The sequence below is a fragment of the Sciurus vulgaris genome (genome assembly GCF_902686455.1).
Source record: "Sciurus vulgaris genome assembly, chromosome: X".
NCBI lineage: Eukaryota > Metazoa > Chordata > Mammalia > Rodentia > Sciuridae > Sciurus > Sciurus vulgaris.
Window position 1 is genome coordinate 18682368 of NC_136471.1, and position 16579 is coordinate 18698946.

The 16579-nt window shown below is 36.5% G+C and overlaps 1 protein-coding gene across 2 annotated transcripts in view; it reads right to left on the reverse strand.

Moving 5' to 3' along the window:
* Positions 1-1725: 1725 nt before the first annotated feature.
* HPRT1 (hypoxanthine phosphoribosyltransferase 1) overlaps positions 1726-16579 on the reverse strand; it is a 38932-nt gene continuing 24078 nt past the window's right edge. For both annotated transcript variants that reach the window (XM_079123862.1, XM_079123861.1), the window contains 4 exons: positions 15117-15199; positions 3304-3350; positions 3067-3143; positions 1726-2361 (listed from right to left, as the gene is read on the reverse strand). In XM_079123862.1, the coding sequence (XP_078979988.1) occupies positions 2314-2361; positions 3067-3143; positions 3304-3350; positions 15117-15199 (255 nt within the window). In that variant the 3' untranslated portion in view covers positions 1726-2313. The remainder of the gene's footprint in view (positions 2362-3066; positions 3144-3303; positions 3351-15116; positions 15200-16579) is intronic.

Here is a 16579-nt window from a genome sequence, read left to right on the forward strand (position 1 = left end):
GTAGAGGTCCCTGGGTTCAATCCTGGTTCCAAAATAAAAAAAAAAAAAAAAAGAAAAGAAAAGGAGGTCTGAGGACTATTATAATAAAGGGGAACTCATGATGGTTTGGAAAAGATGATTTTCTTCCTGACTATTAGCTGGGTTTCAGGTTGAGTTGGGTTGGGACACCAGTTTAATCATTGTACTTAACTACAAACTCAAGATTAAATGAATCAGAAGGGGAAAGTTTAGCTTCTTCATGACGCTGTAGCAAGAGTCAGGCAAATTTGGATTTAAATCTTGGTGCTGCCATTTGCTAGGGATGCACCTAACATCCTGGAACATTCATTTGATTTTCAGCAGTGATTAATGCTGACGAAGCATTTGCTATATGCAGGGCCACTGTCCTGTTTTACCTGCACTGTAGCAGCTAATTAATCCTCAGTTATTCACTGTGACAGGTAATTAATCCTTTGCTAGTCACACATTCAACAGTCCATGAGCTCTGATCGAGGCACTGAGCATACGTCAGTGAATAAGATACGACAGTATCTGCTCCTCCTATGGGGCTTGCACTCTAGTAGGGGTGAGAGTGGAGTGTAGACAGTGAAAAATAAATGCAAATGTAAATCATATGGCACATTATTAGGTTACACCACTCAAAACTGCCAATAGTTTTTCACCTACAAAGATGGTAATTTCATGTGGTTCAACACAGTAGAAGGTGACAGTATGATCAAAAGGAGAGTAAGGAGGTTTAGCAGTGGGAGCAGGATGCACTACTAATGAGGTCACATTATTAATGAGGTGACGTTTTCAGGGAGGAAGACAAAAGTCTGAAGTTATTTTGGATATTACAATCATTTTTTTTAATTTAAAAATTTTTGGTACCAGTGGATGAATCCAGCAGTGTTCAATCACTAAGTCACATCCCCAGCACTTTTTATTTTGAGACACAGTCTCGATAAGTCTTTAGGGCCTCACTAAATTGCTGAGGTTGGCTTTGAACTTGCAATTCTCTTGCCTCAGCTTCCTGAGTCACTGGGATTACAGGTGTGCACCACCATGCCTGGCTCATTCATGTTTTAACATTCACCTCAACCTGAAAGTTTCAAAGGTCAAAGAGAGCAGAATTGAAATGTTTTCTGAACAAGGAAGTTCTCGGACTAGAGAAAACTGTTATTTAATATTACTTAAAGCTCCCTACTTTGCTGCTAGGAATTACACAAATTTTGAAAGGAATAAATACAGCTAGATGGCTCACAAGGTTGCTTGTTCATACCTCATCTGGAATTGAGAAGCAATTAGCAGTTCTGGTGTAAAACTATTCCCCTGCTCCTAGAAAACAGAAGGTTTGGTTGTTCTGTGATCAATAAAGCATTACCTACATGATAAGGCAACAACAGGACATGTCTGAAAACAATCTGTTGAGATGTGGCTGAGATCACAGTCTGAACAACTTTGGAATTCCAAGAGAAAGCCATGTTCTATTGGCAGAGTTAAATGTAGTAAAAGTACATCATGGGTCTGAAATTTAGTCCCTGAAGACAGTAGGAACTCTGCTAGCTCCACCAACCCATTCCATCATAATCAGTATTTGTTGTTTGGGAACAATTACAATTAAACTAGCTACTAAAACTGAAACAAAAAGGTAACCAATAGAAAACTATACTAAGTTAATCTACAGAGAAAAGATAGGTGTGTATAGGTTCTCTTAAAGACAATCCTTGAAAAATTAAAAAGTGGTACATTTTTTGAATTCGTTTATTTGCATTTAAAAGGAACTGTTGACAAAGATTCACCAGAAATAATCTGAACAAGTGGAAAGATATAGTCAACACTACTGAGACATAGGTTTATTCGACAGAACAAAGCCTCTTAGATGCTGTCATTGATGTGAAAACTAACTGCTTCTTACTTTTCTAATATACATATGGTAGTATAATTAACAATATTCAATCACTTTTCTTTCCTGAATATATAAAAATTAAAATACCAATTAAAAAACTAATATATCTTCTCTTTCAATGTTTCTTACAGATACAATTTCAATATTCTCGTTTAATAGTGGTGTAGTTTAAGAGTTTTTTTTCATTCACAAGTTAAACACCAATCCATCCAAAGGGAACCGATAGTCTATAAGCCCATAGTGCAAATTAAAAGTTCAGGAATGCAGCAACTGACATTTCTAAAATACAAAACAGATAAAATTGATAGAAGGTTCATGCAAAAAGCTTTACTAAGCAGATGGCCACAGAACTAGAACATTTGAAAATTTTACTGGCGATGTCAATGGGACTCCCGATGTTTCCAGACTCAACTTGAACTCTCATCTTAGGCTTTGTATTTTGCTTTCCCGGTTTCACTAATGACACACACATGCTATAAAATAAAAATTCACAACTTTACATTAGAAAAGTATTCTGAAGTGAAAAGCAAGAAAAGCATTTGCATAACTTACAGGTTGTGCCAGGGTTCTTACTAAACAAACAGAGGTAGTACTATGGTACTTTAGGCCAGTAACTTTTAGGAAGAGTGTCTTTTGAAAACAAAGCAGGAGTCTGTCCCATTCCTTTTATTTTTTTTTTTGTCTCAATTTGTAACTGAAAAACAAAGTATTATAGGTATATAGGGGCCAGAGTAAGTGGTGGAAAAAGATGACAAAAAAACCTGCTCCAGATAGTGCCCTCAGTGCAGTCTTCCCAAATCTTCTCAACCACATTCACAAATACACCCATGGGACTTTTGCCTCCAGAGGTGGAGGTGGGTATTTGAAGGAGAGTGAAAAAAAGACTTAAACTTGATCATTTATTTCTTATTTATGACTATTTATCCTTTGAAATAATCATGGGACAGTTATTGTATATTAAAGCTGTTCAACTCTTTCAGCCAGCAAGAAGTGTCACCCTAGGCTGGCCAAGTTCCAGTTCGAAGGACGTCTGTACTTGACTACAGCTTTATGTGACTAATGGGAACCATCAGTCTGTTCAAATTACGAGGTGCTGGAAGGAGAAAACAATTCTTCTCTTTCCTGAATTTTTATGTGGGTTTTGAAAAATGAGAGTGAGAAAAAGAAGCATTACTTACGTTCAAGTCCCTGAAGTATTCATTATAGTCAAGGGCATATCCAACAACAAACTTGTCTGGAATTTCAAATCCAACAACTAAAAAGAATCATAATTCATCACTTAGATACAGAAAACATTATTTTCAAATTTAATGCTTGCAAATGTTCCTTTCTCTAAAGTAACTCTAAGTTACTACATGTACAACTTTTTTAGGTTAAAGATGGCTAAATGATTGATAAAAAAGTAATCCACTTACAGTCTGGCCGATATCCAACACTTCGAGGGGTCCTTTTCACCAGCAAGCTGTTAAATACAAAATGTGACATGTGGCATATGGAAAGACTACAGGGCATTAAAAAAGAGGACATTAATGTTCCTAAATGGTGTTTCATTTGCATTTAGCGTACTGTTAGTTTTAACATACACAAAAGCAGACTAGGAAATGGAGAGCTCCACCTGGGACTTCATGGCCAGTTCTGAAAGTTGTATCCTAACCACTCGTGTCCAGTGTAGGGCAGCTAAGCAGCAGGATGACTGTGTCGGGAATGCCAATAAGCAAGATGAAAAGGGCTCTGGGTCCAGAGTCCTTGGAAGTATAATCCATAAAATGTAAAGGGTGTGAGAGAGCCAAGTGTGGGGCCACATGCCTATAATCCCACCACATCAGGAGGCTGAGACAGGAGGATCGAGAGTTCAAAGCTAGCCTCAGCAACTTAGTGAGGCCTTAAGCAGCTTAGTGAGACTGTTTCAAAATAAAACATAGAAAGGGGTGGGAATGTGGCTCAGTGGTTAAGCACCCCTGGGTTCAATTCTTGGTACCAAAGGGAAAAAAAGGGGGTGTGGGAGTCTTTCATCAAGACTTAATATTTGGCTTACAAAGAGGAACTTTAGGCTTAAAATAACTAGCATGCTAAAGGAATCAATTCTGGGCAGGGAGAGGGCAGTGCGGGGGATTGAGCCCAGGGCCTTGCTCATGCTAAGGATACACTCTACCACCGAGCTATACCACCAGTGTAGAAGCTAGTTAGTTAGTTAGTTAGTTAGTTAGCTTGTTTGTTTATTTATTTATCCATTCATTCATTCATTCATTTATTTATTTATTTTTGCAGTGCTGGGGATTGAACCCAGGGCCTTGTACTTGCAGCAAGGCAAGCGCTCTACCAACTGAGCTATCTCCCCAGCTCTAGTTTATTTATTTTTGAGACAAGTTCTAAGTTTCCCAGGCTGATCTGGAACTCCCCATCCTCTTGCCTCAGCATCCCAAGTAGCTGAGACCCACACCCATCTTAGAATTTTTTGGGGGGACTGGGGATTGAAACCAGGGGCACCTTACCACTAAGCTATGTCACTATCCCACTTTTTATTTTTCACTTTGAGTCAGGGTCTCACTAAGTTGCTAAGGCTGGCTTTGAATTTATGATCCTCTTGCCTCAGCCTCCTGAGTTGCTGGGATTATAGGCGTGTGCCACCACACCTGGCAAAAGTAAATTTTTTAAGTAATTAAATTTTTAATTGTTTGAATCTTACTGGAAACAATTTTGAGTGATTTTTTAAAAAAAACTTGATTACACTGCTATTATTATTAGGTATTTATAGAAATTGCTCACCTGTATATATGATTTGATACAATTTACATAAATAAGTCATACTTGAAATGACTCAGCAAATATGAAGTTAAATGTTTCCAGAATTTTTTTTTCCATAGGAAGTTGCAAAAATACACAAGGGTGGTCCCTAGTATCTTGATTCAGTTTCTTCCATTGTTAACATCTTTTTTTAAACTACAGTAGATTATTACAACCAGGACAAACCGACACTGTCCAGATTTCACCAGTTTTATAGGCACCATCTGTGTATAGTTTTAAGGCAATTTTATCGTGTGTGGATTCATGTAATCATTACCACAATCAAGGTACTTTGCAACATACAAGGCTCCCTTCTTGTACTCCCTAATGCCTGTCAATCACTAATCTGTTCTCCATTTCTATAATTTTGTCATTTCAAGAAGGTTGTGTAAGTAGAATCATAATATGCAACTTTGATACTGGTTTTTATTGGCACAATTCTTTGAGGCTCATCTAGTTACTTTGTGTATCAAGAGTTGGTTTCTTTTTGTTGCTGAGTATGATGGTATGGGTTCATTACAATTTGTTTAACCATTTACCTTTCATTTTGACAATTTACTTATCACAGATGCTGCTGCTATGAACATTCATGTACAGGTTTTTATGTGCACATAAATTTTCACTTCTCTCGGATAAATGCTCAGTACTCCTTCTGGGGTCTTATAGTAGTTACATGTTTTTTAAAAAATTGCCAAACTATTTTCCAGACTGGACATGTCAGCTTATACTCCTTATCAGTTAACTGATACTTTTTAATTTAGGTTATAAAGTTTAGTCATTCTTATCCATGCACTGAATAAAAAGAATAAGCTTTATACTTACTCATTTTACATAAAGTACAGATATGCATATAAAACTTAAACAGATATACAAAATATCTGTGGTAATAAAATTTCATGGTAGGAGAGGGATTAGAGAAAAAAGCTGAGAAACACTGATGTAGGCCACCTATGAGCTAAGTATTCTTTGAGTACATAACACCTCCAGCAACACAAAAATTCACTGACATATACTTGTACCAGTTATCAGAAAACCTCTAAAGATAAACTGTTGGCATGTGACTCATTAGTAGGCTTATTCTGATTTAGACACTCAAAAGATATGTTGATTTTTTAAAAGTGGTTTATAAAAATGAGTTAATCATTCAGGAAAAAAAATAAAAGACAGATCACTAGCTGACTCCTTCACAAAAATCACACATTGGTTGCAAGATTTAAAAATGAAATTGTATAAGTTAACAAAAAATCCAAAATGGGCTGAGGAATGTGGCTTGGTGGTAGAGCCTTTGCCTGGTATGTGTAAGGTCCTGGGTTTTATCCTCAGCACCACCAACCTACACTGCATCTCCAAAAAAACAAGAGATGTTACTTCTAACAAAAACTCAAGGTGAATGGAAGTGGTAGGAGCCTGAGGCAGGAGAATCACAAGTTTGAGGCTGGCCTTGGAAACTTAACAAGACTGACTCAAAATAAAAAATAAAAAAGTGTTAGGATGCAGTTCTATGTAGAGAGCCCCTGGGTTTAATCCCCAGTACAGAAAAACAAAAACAAAATAACAAACTGTACAATTTAAGGTAGTAAGAGCCTTAACTGTGCCAGCCCCTGGTTTTAAATCTCACCTCTACAGATTACTAGCTGTGTCTCTGGGCAATTCCCTACACCTCAGTCACCTTATCTATAAAACAGAAGTAACATTATCCCAGAATTGTTGGAGGATGAAAACTATAAAGTAGGGATAGACACAGAATTATAAAAGCAAAAGCCAAACAGCATAGATATGGCGAAGAAGTGACGTGGCTTAGAAAAATGAAGCAGAGAACTGTAAAATATCATTGTGGACCCAAAACAAGATGCAGCAAATATCACTCAATTTCAGAAGTTCCAGATCTCCAGGGCCCACTCCTTACTACTTCCTTACTTCTCTTTGGGATTCTTGGTCCCAATTTTGCAAGGAGGCAACAAATCTTCTACCTTGCTATTCAGGACAAGTTGATATAATTAGCATATTGAAAAGCCAAATGTTAATAATACAATCAGCCCTCTGTAAATGTAGGTTCCCTACAAACTCAGCAACAGCACATCAAAAATATTTGAAAAAAATAAGAGGGTGAAAGATGGCAGGAAAGGTGCATTTCCCAGCAGTTCCTCAGCACAAGATTTAAACAGTGAGAAGAATGTTCTTCACCTCCTAAGGGAATTCACTGAAATTTAACATTGAACAGAAAAATAATCATAAAGATACAGAAAATTGGAAACTTCGAACATAATATAAGAAATATACATTAGAGACATGCCAGCTCACTGCAGGTGGGAAGGGAAGGAGAAGTACAGAGAAAATAATGCAGCAAATAAAATGGGCTTGGGGAACTGGTAAAATAGAGGAAAGTTAACCTTAAATAATCCAGAGATAGTAGGAAAAGATATTGTTAAAAGTAATTAAAATCAGTTGGCTGAGGGCCAGCTAGTCCATCTGGAATTAGTGCTGTGGCAGCGGGAACCATTTTTGAGTGGCCATGTGGTATCGAGCAGAGGCTGGAGATTGGGACAGATGAAGTTGCCAGCCTGACCTACCAGTCATCCACTGTGAGGCCCAGACTCTATCTGGACCAGTGTGATTGAAACAGGTGCAGAGTCTGTGCCTAGGGCGATACAGGCTGGGGATACTGAGGAGAGCTCCTTTTGTTGCTCAAATATACGGGCAGATGCTAAGTAATGTGGCAGTCAGGCAGGCCTGCACTCCAGGTCTTCACAACCATGGAGATGGAACATCTGAAGCCAGTCAAGGTTTAGACTCCTCATCCTAAAAGCGGAAATTCTGGGAGGCTCTGAGACTCAGATGGTCCAGCAGAGATTGGCACCTGCCCAGCAAGAGACAGTGTACACCAAATCTCAAATACCCACCCACAGAGTTCAAAGAGTGGGTCAAGACCAATCTCCAGCTACTTGAACTTCCAATTTAGAACTCTACACCAGGGACATTATGGGAATACACCAATTTTCAGCACTCCCCAGTTTGTCCCCCATCCTATACTGGGGGACAGGATGCTGAGAGCCACTGCATCCAGCTTTGGCACCTAGCAAAAACAGCTGGCAGCTGTGGAGAAATACAAAGATGTGGGACTTAACAACATGGTCCTAGACCTAAGGGTCACCTCCAAAATAAATTTAAAAATTGCACATTAGCATGAGTGAAAAATATTCATCCCTGCCAAAATTTTTGACCACCTCAGTGGAAACACACTCTTTTCTTTCCTCATTCATAATTCTTTTTATAGTTCCTCCTTTTCTGCTTTTTTCTAATTTTTAACTGTATTTTTATCCTATTTTTTAAAAAAAACTTTTCTATTCTTTTACTTTTTTCCATTCTGTGTGACTATGTGTGTGTATATACACAAATATATATACATATATACATATAGGGGTGTGTGTGTTATAACTACACAGATAGGTTTGAAATATATATATATATTCATACAATTTTCTTGCATTTTAATTATTCTCTTTTTCATCTATCACATAGACTTGATTAGACTTTGGTGGGGTAAAATTTTGAATGGGTTTGTTTTGATCTTTTACTTGTTTGTTTGTAAGTGGGTTTTGTTCCTTATTACTTCTTCACTAATAAATTTTCCTGTTCCCTCTTCCTCTTTATTACTTTTAGTTATTTTTTTACTCCTCCATCATTAGAGCCATCATCAGCTACCTACCTCCTACTTCTCCTCTGTTTACTTTTAAATATTTCAAACTTTCTGTAAACTTCCTATCATATTTTCTTTTCACTTAAAGAACTACAATTCCATTATCTGATAGAATTATATAGTTTATGTAATTCATGCATCATTCCTGTTGTTATTATTAATACAATGTACAACATAGTAGACACCTGTTGATTAATCTCTGATCCAGTTCATGGCTGTTCATTGTTGGTGTCAATGTTAAATACTAACTCTACCATTCCTCAATAGATGGTAATTAGTGTTATAGATGTCAAAGTAGACACTGGACATTTATTTTAAGGCTACACATCATTTTTAACATTTTTGCTAGTCCTTGCTCCCCCTTTCTCTGAGAGTTGAAAAGTGATCGGGGCACTTCATGCTCACAGAGTAGAGATCCTGCTGATGAGCAACACTTACAACTCAGCAGAGTAACAGCAAACTGTACTCTGTAGACAAGCTAGCCCAACTCAAGTCTCAACAATACTGCAACACATAGAATAGGGGAGAGAAAAACCCTAAACCAACAATCAGGTCCCAAGTAGAACAACTAGAAGGGGATCTCATTCCCACACCTGGATATCTACTCATACATGTAGGAAAAAAAGAGAGAAAACTCTCTAAATCAAAGAAAAAAATAACTACACACAAAATGACACATGTAAAGAGGAAGAGGAATTCACGCACTTGATGTGCAACTCCAAGACCTCTGAAAATATGAGGAAATAGGCAAAAGAACTGCCCCTAAATTCACAGTCCCCCAACAAAGGAACCCACTGAAAGAGAAGTGGATGAAATTGCAGAGAAAGATAAAGAAACATCGATTGTTAAATGTTCAATGAACTAAAAGAAGATCTAAGGAATGAATTAAGAGAGCAAATACAGGATATAAAAATCATTTTGATAAAGATATTGAGAAGAAACCAATCAGAACTTCTGGAAATTAAAGACATAATGAATCAAATTAAAAATTCACTTCACAATATCACTAATACAAAAGATTGCATAGAAAATAGAACTTTGAGTCTCAAAAACAGAACTTCAGATCTAAAAGAGTATATGAACTTGAATACTCTGTATTCAATCAAGAAAAAAATATGGAATTCTGGGACAACATCAAGAGACTAAACCTGAGTCATTGGGGCAGAAGAGAATATGGCTAAAGACATTCAGTGAGATTATAGCAGGAAAATTTCCCCACTTTAGAAATTAGACGTCCATATACAGGAGACATATGGGACCCCAAATAGACAAGATCAAAAAAGACACAATCAAATGCCTAATATAGAAAATAAGGAAATATTAAAATAGTAAAAGCTGCAAACGAATAAGGCTCACTTCTAACTTGTTAACTCAAACCCTAAAATCAAGGAGGGCTTGGAATGAGATATTCCAAGCTCTGAAAGAAAACAATTGCCAGTTAATATTGCTATATTTAGAAAAGCTATCTTTCAGATTGATGTAGAAATAAAAAAAATCCATGATAAGGATAAACTAAAAGAATTCATGACCTCTAAGCCAGCACTAAAAAAAAATACTTAATGATATGCTACCCACAGAGGAACGCCAAAACAACCCCCAAAGCTCCCAAATAGATGAATATCACTAGAGGAGCAACCAACTAAATGAGAATAAAAAACAATAGAATGTAGCAAACTAATCAAAATGGCAGGAAATAACAATCATTTATCTATAATAACATGGAATGTAAGTTGTCTCAAGTTCCCAATTAAAACACCCAGATTGGCAAAATGGATTAAAAAACAAGATCCAACTATATGCCATTTCAAGACACTCATCTCATAGGCAAAGGAATTCATAGGCTAAAAGATATTTATGCCCCAAATGTCAGTACATCTAATTACATAAAAAATACTTGACATTAAATCCCAGATAAACATCAATACAATAATACTGGGTGATTTCGACACACCCCTATCACCAATAAACAGGTCATACAAACATAAAATCAATAAAGATATTTCTGACATAAATAATACTATAAATCAGATGGACCTAACAGACATTTACAGAATATTTCACACCCAGACAACTGAATTCACTTCTTTCTCAGCAGCTCATGGAACCTTTTCAAAGACAGATCACATTCTAGGTCACAATGTAAGTCTTAGCAAATACCAGAAAATTGATACCAAGCATCCTATCAGATAAAAAAGGAATGAAAGTAGAAATCAACAGTAAGAAAAATTATAGAACCACAGGAACACATGGAGACTGAACAATAAATACTCCTTTAAATGAGGAGTGGATCAAAAAGAAATCAAGAAATTAATAGAAACAAATGATAACATGACTACAACATATCAAACAAGAAAAAAATAGTCCTAAAATTCATTTGGAAAAATTAAAGACCCAGAATAGCCAAAATGATCTTGAGCAATCACGATTGTGATGCTGGAGGCACCACAATACCTGATCTCAATGTGGGGAAAAAGGAACACTCATACATTGCTGGTGGGACTGCAAATTGTTGCAACCACTTTGGAAAGCAGTATTGAGATTCCTCAGTACACTAGGATGGAGCCACCATTTGACCCAGTTATCCCACTCCTCGGCCTATACCCAAAGGACTTAAAATCAGCATACAACAGTGATGCAGTCACATCAATATTTATAGTAGTTACATTCACAATACCTAAGCTATGGAACCAACCTAGGTGCCTGTCAACAGATAAATTGATAAAGAAAATGTGATATGTATACACAATGGAATATTACTCAGCCATAAATAAGAATGAAATTATGGCATTTGTTGGAAAATGGATGGAATTGGAGACTATCATACTAAGTGAAATAAGTCAATCCCCCAAAAAACCAAAGGCCAAATGTTCTTTCTGATATGCAGATGCTCACACATAATAAGGGGGAGGGAAGAATAGAAGTTCATTGGATTATACAAAGGGGAATGAAGGGACGGGATGGGGGATGGGAACAGGAAAGATAGTAGAATGAATTGTACATAACTTTAATATGTTCACAGATGAATACACAACTAGTGTAACTCCACATCATGTACAACCACAGGAATGGGAAGTTATAGTCCATGTATGTGTAATATGTCAAAATGCATTCTACTGTAATGTATAAAGAGAACAAATTTTTTAAAAAAATTTTTTAGTTGTTGATGGACCTTTATTTTATTTATTTTTATGTGGTGCTGAGAATTGAACCCAGTGCCTCACATGTGCTAGGCAACTGCTCTACCACTGAGCTACAACCCCAGCCCTAAAACATTTTTTTAAAAAATACCTACCAGTTGGTAGAGTGCTTGCCTCACAAGCACAAGGCCCTTGGTTCAATCCCCAGCACCGCCCAAAAAACCCCAAACAAACAAACAAATAAAACACCTGATCTCAAATATACTAGAGATATGGGAACAAAAATAGCATAGTATTGGCATCAAAACAGACTTGAAGACTAGTGGGAAGAACAGAAGACACAGAGAGAAACCCTCATAGTCACAGTCATCTGAAACTTGACAAAGGTGCCAAAAATATATGTTGGAAAATAGCCTTTTAAACAATGGTGTTGGGGAAACTATATCCATATATAGAAATATGGAACTAGATCTGCATCTCTCAACCTGCACAAAAGTCAAATCAAAGCAGATCAAAGACTCAGGAATTAGATCAGAAACCATGCAATGATTAGAAGAAAATGTAGGGTCAACACTCCATCATATAGGTACAGGGACCAACTTCCTCAATAAGACTCCTAAAGCTCAAGGAATAAAACCAATAATCAATAAGTGGGATGCTATCAAATTAAAAAGCTTCTGCACAACAAAGTAAATGATTAAGAGAGTGAAGAGAGAGCCTATGGTATGGAAGAAAATCTTTTCTAGCATATTTCTGACAGAATTAATATCCAGAATATATAAAGAACTAAAAAAAAACTTGACATAAAAAAAACAAGTAACCCAATCAATAAATGGGCAAAATAAAGAAAAACCTAAACAAATTTCTCAGAAGAAAAAACATAAATGGTCAACAAATACATGAAAAAATGTTGAATATCTTTGCAATCAGGGAACTACAAATCAAAGCAACAGATATTGCATCTCACCCCAGTCAGAATGGCTATCAAGAATAAAATTAATAAATGCTGGCAAGGATGTGGGGGAAAAGGTATGCTCATACATTGTTTGTGAGTCTGAAAATTAATACAATCACTCTGGAAAGCAGTATGGAGCGTCCTCAAAAAACTAGGAATGGAATGACCCTATAACCCAGTTATCCCAGTCCTTAGTATTTATCCAAAAGAATTAAAATCAGCATACTATAGTAACACAGCCACAATGTTTATAATAGTGCAACTTGCAATAGCCAAAATGGAAACAGCCCAGGTGCCTGTCAATAGATGAATGGATTAAGAAAATGTGGTCTATATACACAATGGAGTTTTACTCAGCCAAGAAGAATGAAATTATGACATCTGCCGGTAAATGGATGGAACTGGAGAATGTCATGCTAAGTGAAATAAGCCAGACTCAGAAAATCAAGGGTTGAATGTTCTCTGTCATACGCAGAAGCTAGAGCAAAACAAGGGAGGGAAAGGTGGGGGTGTGTATGGTGAATATTATAAAGACAGAGGGAAGATGAACAGAGTAGAGACTGAGGGGGAGAGAGGAAAGATGGGAAAGGGGAGAAAATGCAGAATGAATTTGACAAGATTACACTATCTACATATAAATACAACAGTGAATTCCACCTTTAACTATATCTATAAAGTGCCAATTAAAATATATACAAATGAGTGGAAGGTAGATCAGTGGAGTAGAAAAAGGGGAATGGGGAGGGAGAAGAGGAAAAGGGGGAGCACTGGGAACTGAAATGCAGTAAACTAAATTCTATGCATGTATGATTATGTCAAAATGAGTCCAACTATTATGTACAACTATAATGCACCCATAAAAGCAAAAAAACTGAAAAAGTTACATCTGTACTGAACATACGCAGATTTCCTCGATCAATATCCCCTATACAATTCAGCCAATTATTTATATAGTATTCACTTTGTATTTGGTATTACAAATTATCTAGAAATGTTTTATTTTTATTATTATTTCTTTCATTTTATCCATGCATTATAATTGCACACGATGGGATTTGCTGTTACATGTTTATACATGCACACAATATAACAATATAATTTTGCCAATATCACTCCTAGCACTTCCCCCACCTCCCTGCCTCCCACCCCCATCCCTTTCTTCTACTAACCTCCTTTGATTTTCATGAGACCCACCCCCACCACTTTTCCATTTTCTTCTCTAGCTTCCACACATGGGAGAAAATATACAACCCTTGACCTTCTGACTTTGTAAAGCTGGGTCATATGGTGGTTCCATGCCTAGTCTTTTGAGGAACCTCCATACTAATTTCCATAGTGGTTGAACTAATTTACAATCCCAAGAACAGTGTTAAAGTGTTCCTTTTTCTCCACATCCTCTCTAGCATTTATTATTATTTGCATTCTTGATGAATGCCATTTAAACTGATGAGAGAGGAAATCTCAGTATAGTTTTGCCCTGCACTTTCCTAACTGCTAATGATGTTGAACATTTTTTCATATATTTGCTGGCCATTTGTAGTTCTTTTGAGAAGTGTCCATTCAATTCATTTGCCCATTTATTAATTAGACTATTTGTTTTTTTGGTGTAAAATTTTTGGGGTTTTGTTTGTTTGTTTTTGGTACCAGGGATTGAACATAGGGGTGCTTAAGAACTTAGCCATATCCCCGGCCCTTTTTATTTTTTTATTTTTATTTTGAGATAGGGTCTCACTAAGTTGCTAAAGCTGGCTTTGAGCTTGTGATCGTCCTGTCTCAGCCTCCCTAGTCACAAGGAACTGCCACTCAACCCAGCTGGTATAGTTTTTTTGAGTTCTTTATATATTCTAGGTATTAAACCTATATCAGAAAAATAGTTATCGAAGATTATCTCCCATTCTGTAAGTTCTCTTTTCACATTTCTAATTATTTCCTTTGCTGTGCAGAAGCTTTCTAATTTGATGCCATCCCATTTATTAGCTCTTGGCAGTATTTCCTGAGACTTAAGGGTCCTATTGAGAAAGTTGTTGGCTATGCCTATAAACTGGAGTGTTGACCCTATGTTTTCTTCTAAGAGTTACCCAGTACTATAATTCTGTAGTATAATTTGAAGTCAGGCATTGGGATGCCTTGAGTACTGCTTTTTTTGGTTTAGAATTGCTTTGGCTATTCTGAGTCTTTTTAAGACTGCTTTTTTTCTGGTTCTGTGAAGAATGACATTGGTATTTTGATTGGGATTGCATTGAATCTGTATATTGCTTTAGGCAGTATGGCCATTTTAAAAGTATTAATTCTGCCTATCCATGAATATGAGGGATCTTTCTATAGAAAATCTTTAAAGTATATAGAAGGATGTGCATAGGTACCATGCATATACTATGCCATTTTATATAAGGAACTTATGTGGATTTTGTTATTGGAGGTCCTGGATTTAATCCCTATTAATACTGAGGGATAACTGTATTAGGCAAGAGGTGAACATAATGAAGGATTTTATTAACACATAACAAAATTATTTACAAAGGATATTTTCTGAGTCTTATTTGGGATTATATTGCATTTTGAAGAGAAAATGACAACTGAGAACCTTTATCCAGAGAAAGAAGTAGTCAATCCTCCAAATGAAGAAAAGACTGTATTTCAAAATGTCATACATACCTTGCAACCTTAACCATCTTTGGATTATGCTGCTTGACCAAGGAAAGTAAAGTCTGCATTGTTTTGCCAGTGTCAATTATATCCTTTTAAAAAAGAAAAGACATTTAAATGGCAAATAAGACCAGGATAGTTTTAAATTAAAGTCATTGTTGAAACACAAAATACCAGAACCCTGATGTTCCAGTACTTCCCCATGGCATAATGTCATTTTTCTTCAGTGCAATAATCCTCACCAAAATTCACACACTACGATTATCTAGAATCTGTAAATCATTTAGCCCTCAGAAAGTAGTGGGAATCCCAATACTGGATTATCTAGGCACAAAGAGATCAATGACAGCAAATATAAAAATACATGCATGCTTCATTAGAAAGTTATGATGGCGTCCTTTATAAAAGGTATTTTAGGTTTTTCTTCATAAATTCATGATAGGGATTCCTTCCCAATTGTCTGATAATTAATAGTCCACTTTGAGAAACACTGCTATGTATAATCTTTATATGTACTCAAATTAATAAGGTTTTACTATACAGAATGACTTTACATTAAAGAGAATTTGAAGTATTTATCAAAAGGAGATTTTTTGTTCTCTCTGATATGCGATGCTAACACACAATAAAGGGGAAGGGAAGAATAGAAGTTCAATGGATTAGACAAAGGGGAATGAAGGGAAGGGAGGGGAATAGGAATAGGAAAGACAGTAGAATGAAATGGACATAACTTCCCTATGTTCATATATGAATATACCACCAGTAAAACTCCACATCATGTACAACCACATGAATGGGATTCAAATTAGAGTAAGTTATACTCCATGTAGGTATAATATGTCAAAATACACTCTACTGTTGTGTATATCTAAAAAGAACAAAAAAAGCTGAACATTTTTTTGCTGGGTGTGGTAGCACATGCCTGTAATGCCAGTGACTTAGGAGGGTGATGCAGGAGGATTGCAAGTTCGAGGCCAGGCTTAGCAACTTAGCAAGGCCCAAAGCAACTTAGTGAGAGGCTATCTCAAAATAAAAAACAAAAAGGGCTGGGGAGGTAGCTCAGAAAAAAATGGTCCCTCAGTCCTACAATTACAAGAAACTAAATTCTGTCAACAACCTGAATGAACTGGGAAGAGCACGAACCACAGGTGAGACAAACATCTTGATTCAACCTGATGAGACCCTGAGCAGAAGACCCAGCTAACCTGTACTTGGGAAGTATATAAATACATACATGAGAATATGTATTAACATTTCCAGTTGTCATACCTCTGAAAAGGAATGACTACTGATATTCCATAACACGGATGAACCATGAAAGGGCTGAGCTAAGTGAAAGAACCCAGAAACAAAAGTCACATATTTTGAGAGTTCATTAATATGAAATAGCCAGGATATGCCAATCTTCAAGACAGAAAATAGATCATCAGATTGCTAGGGGATCGGAATGGGGACAATGGGAAACGATAGCT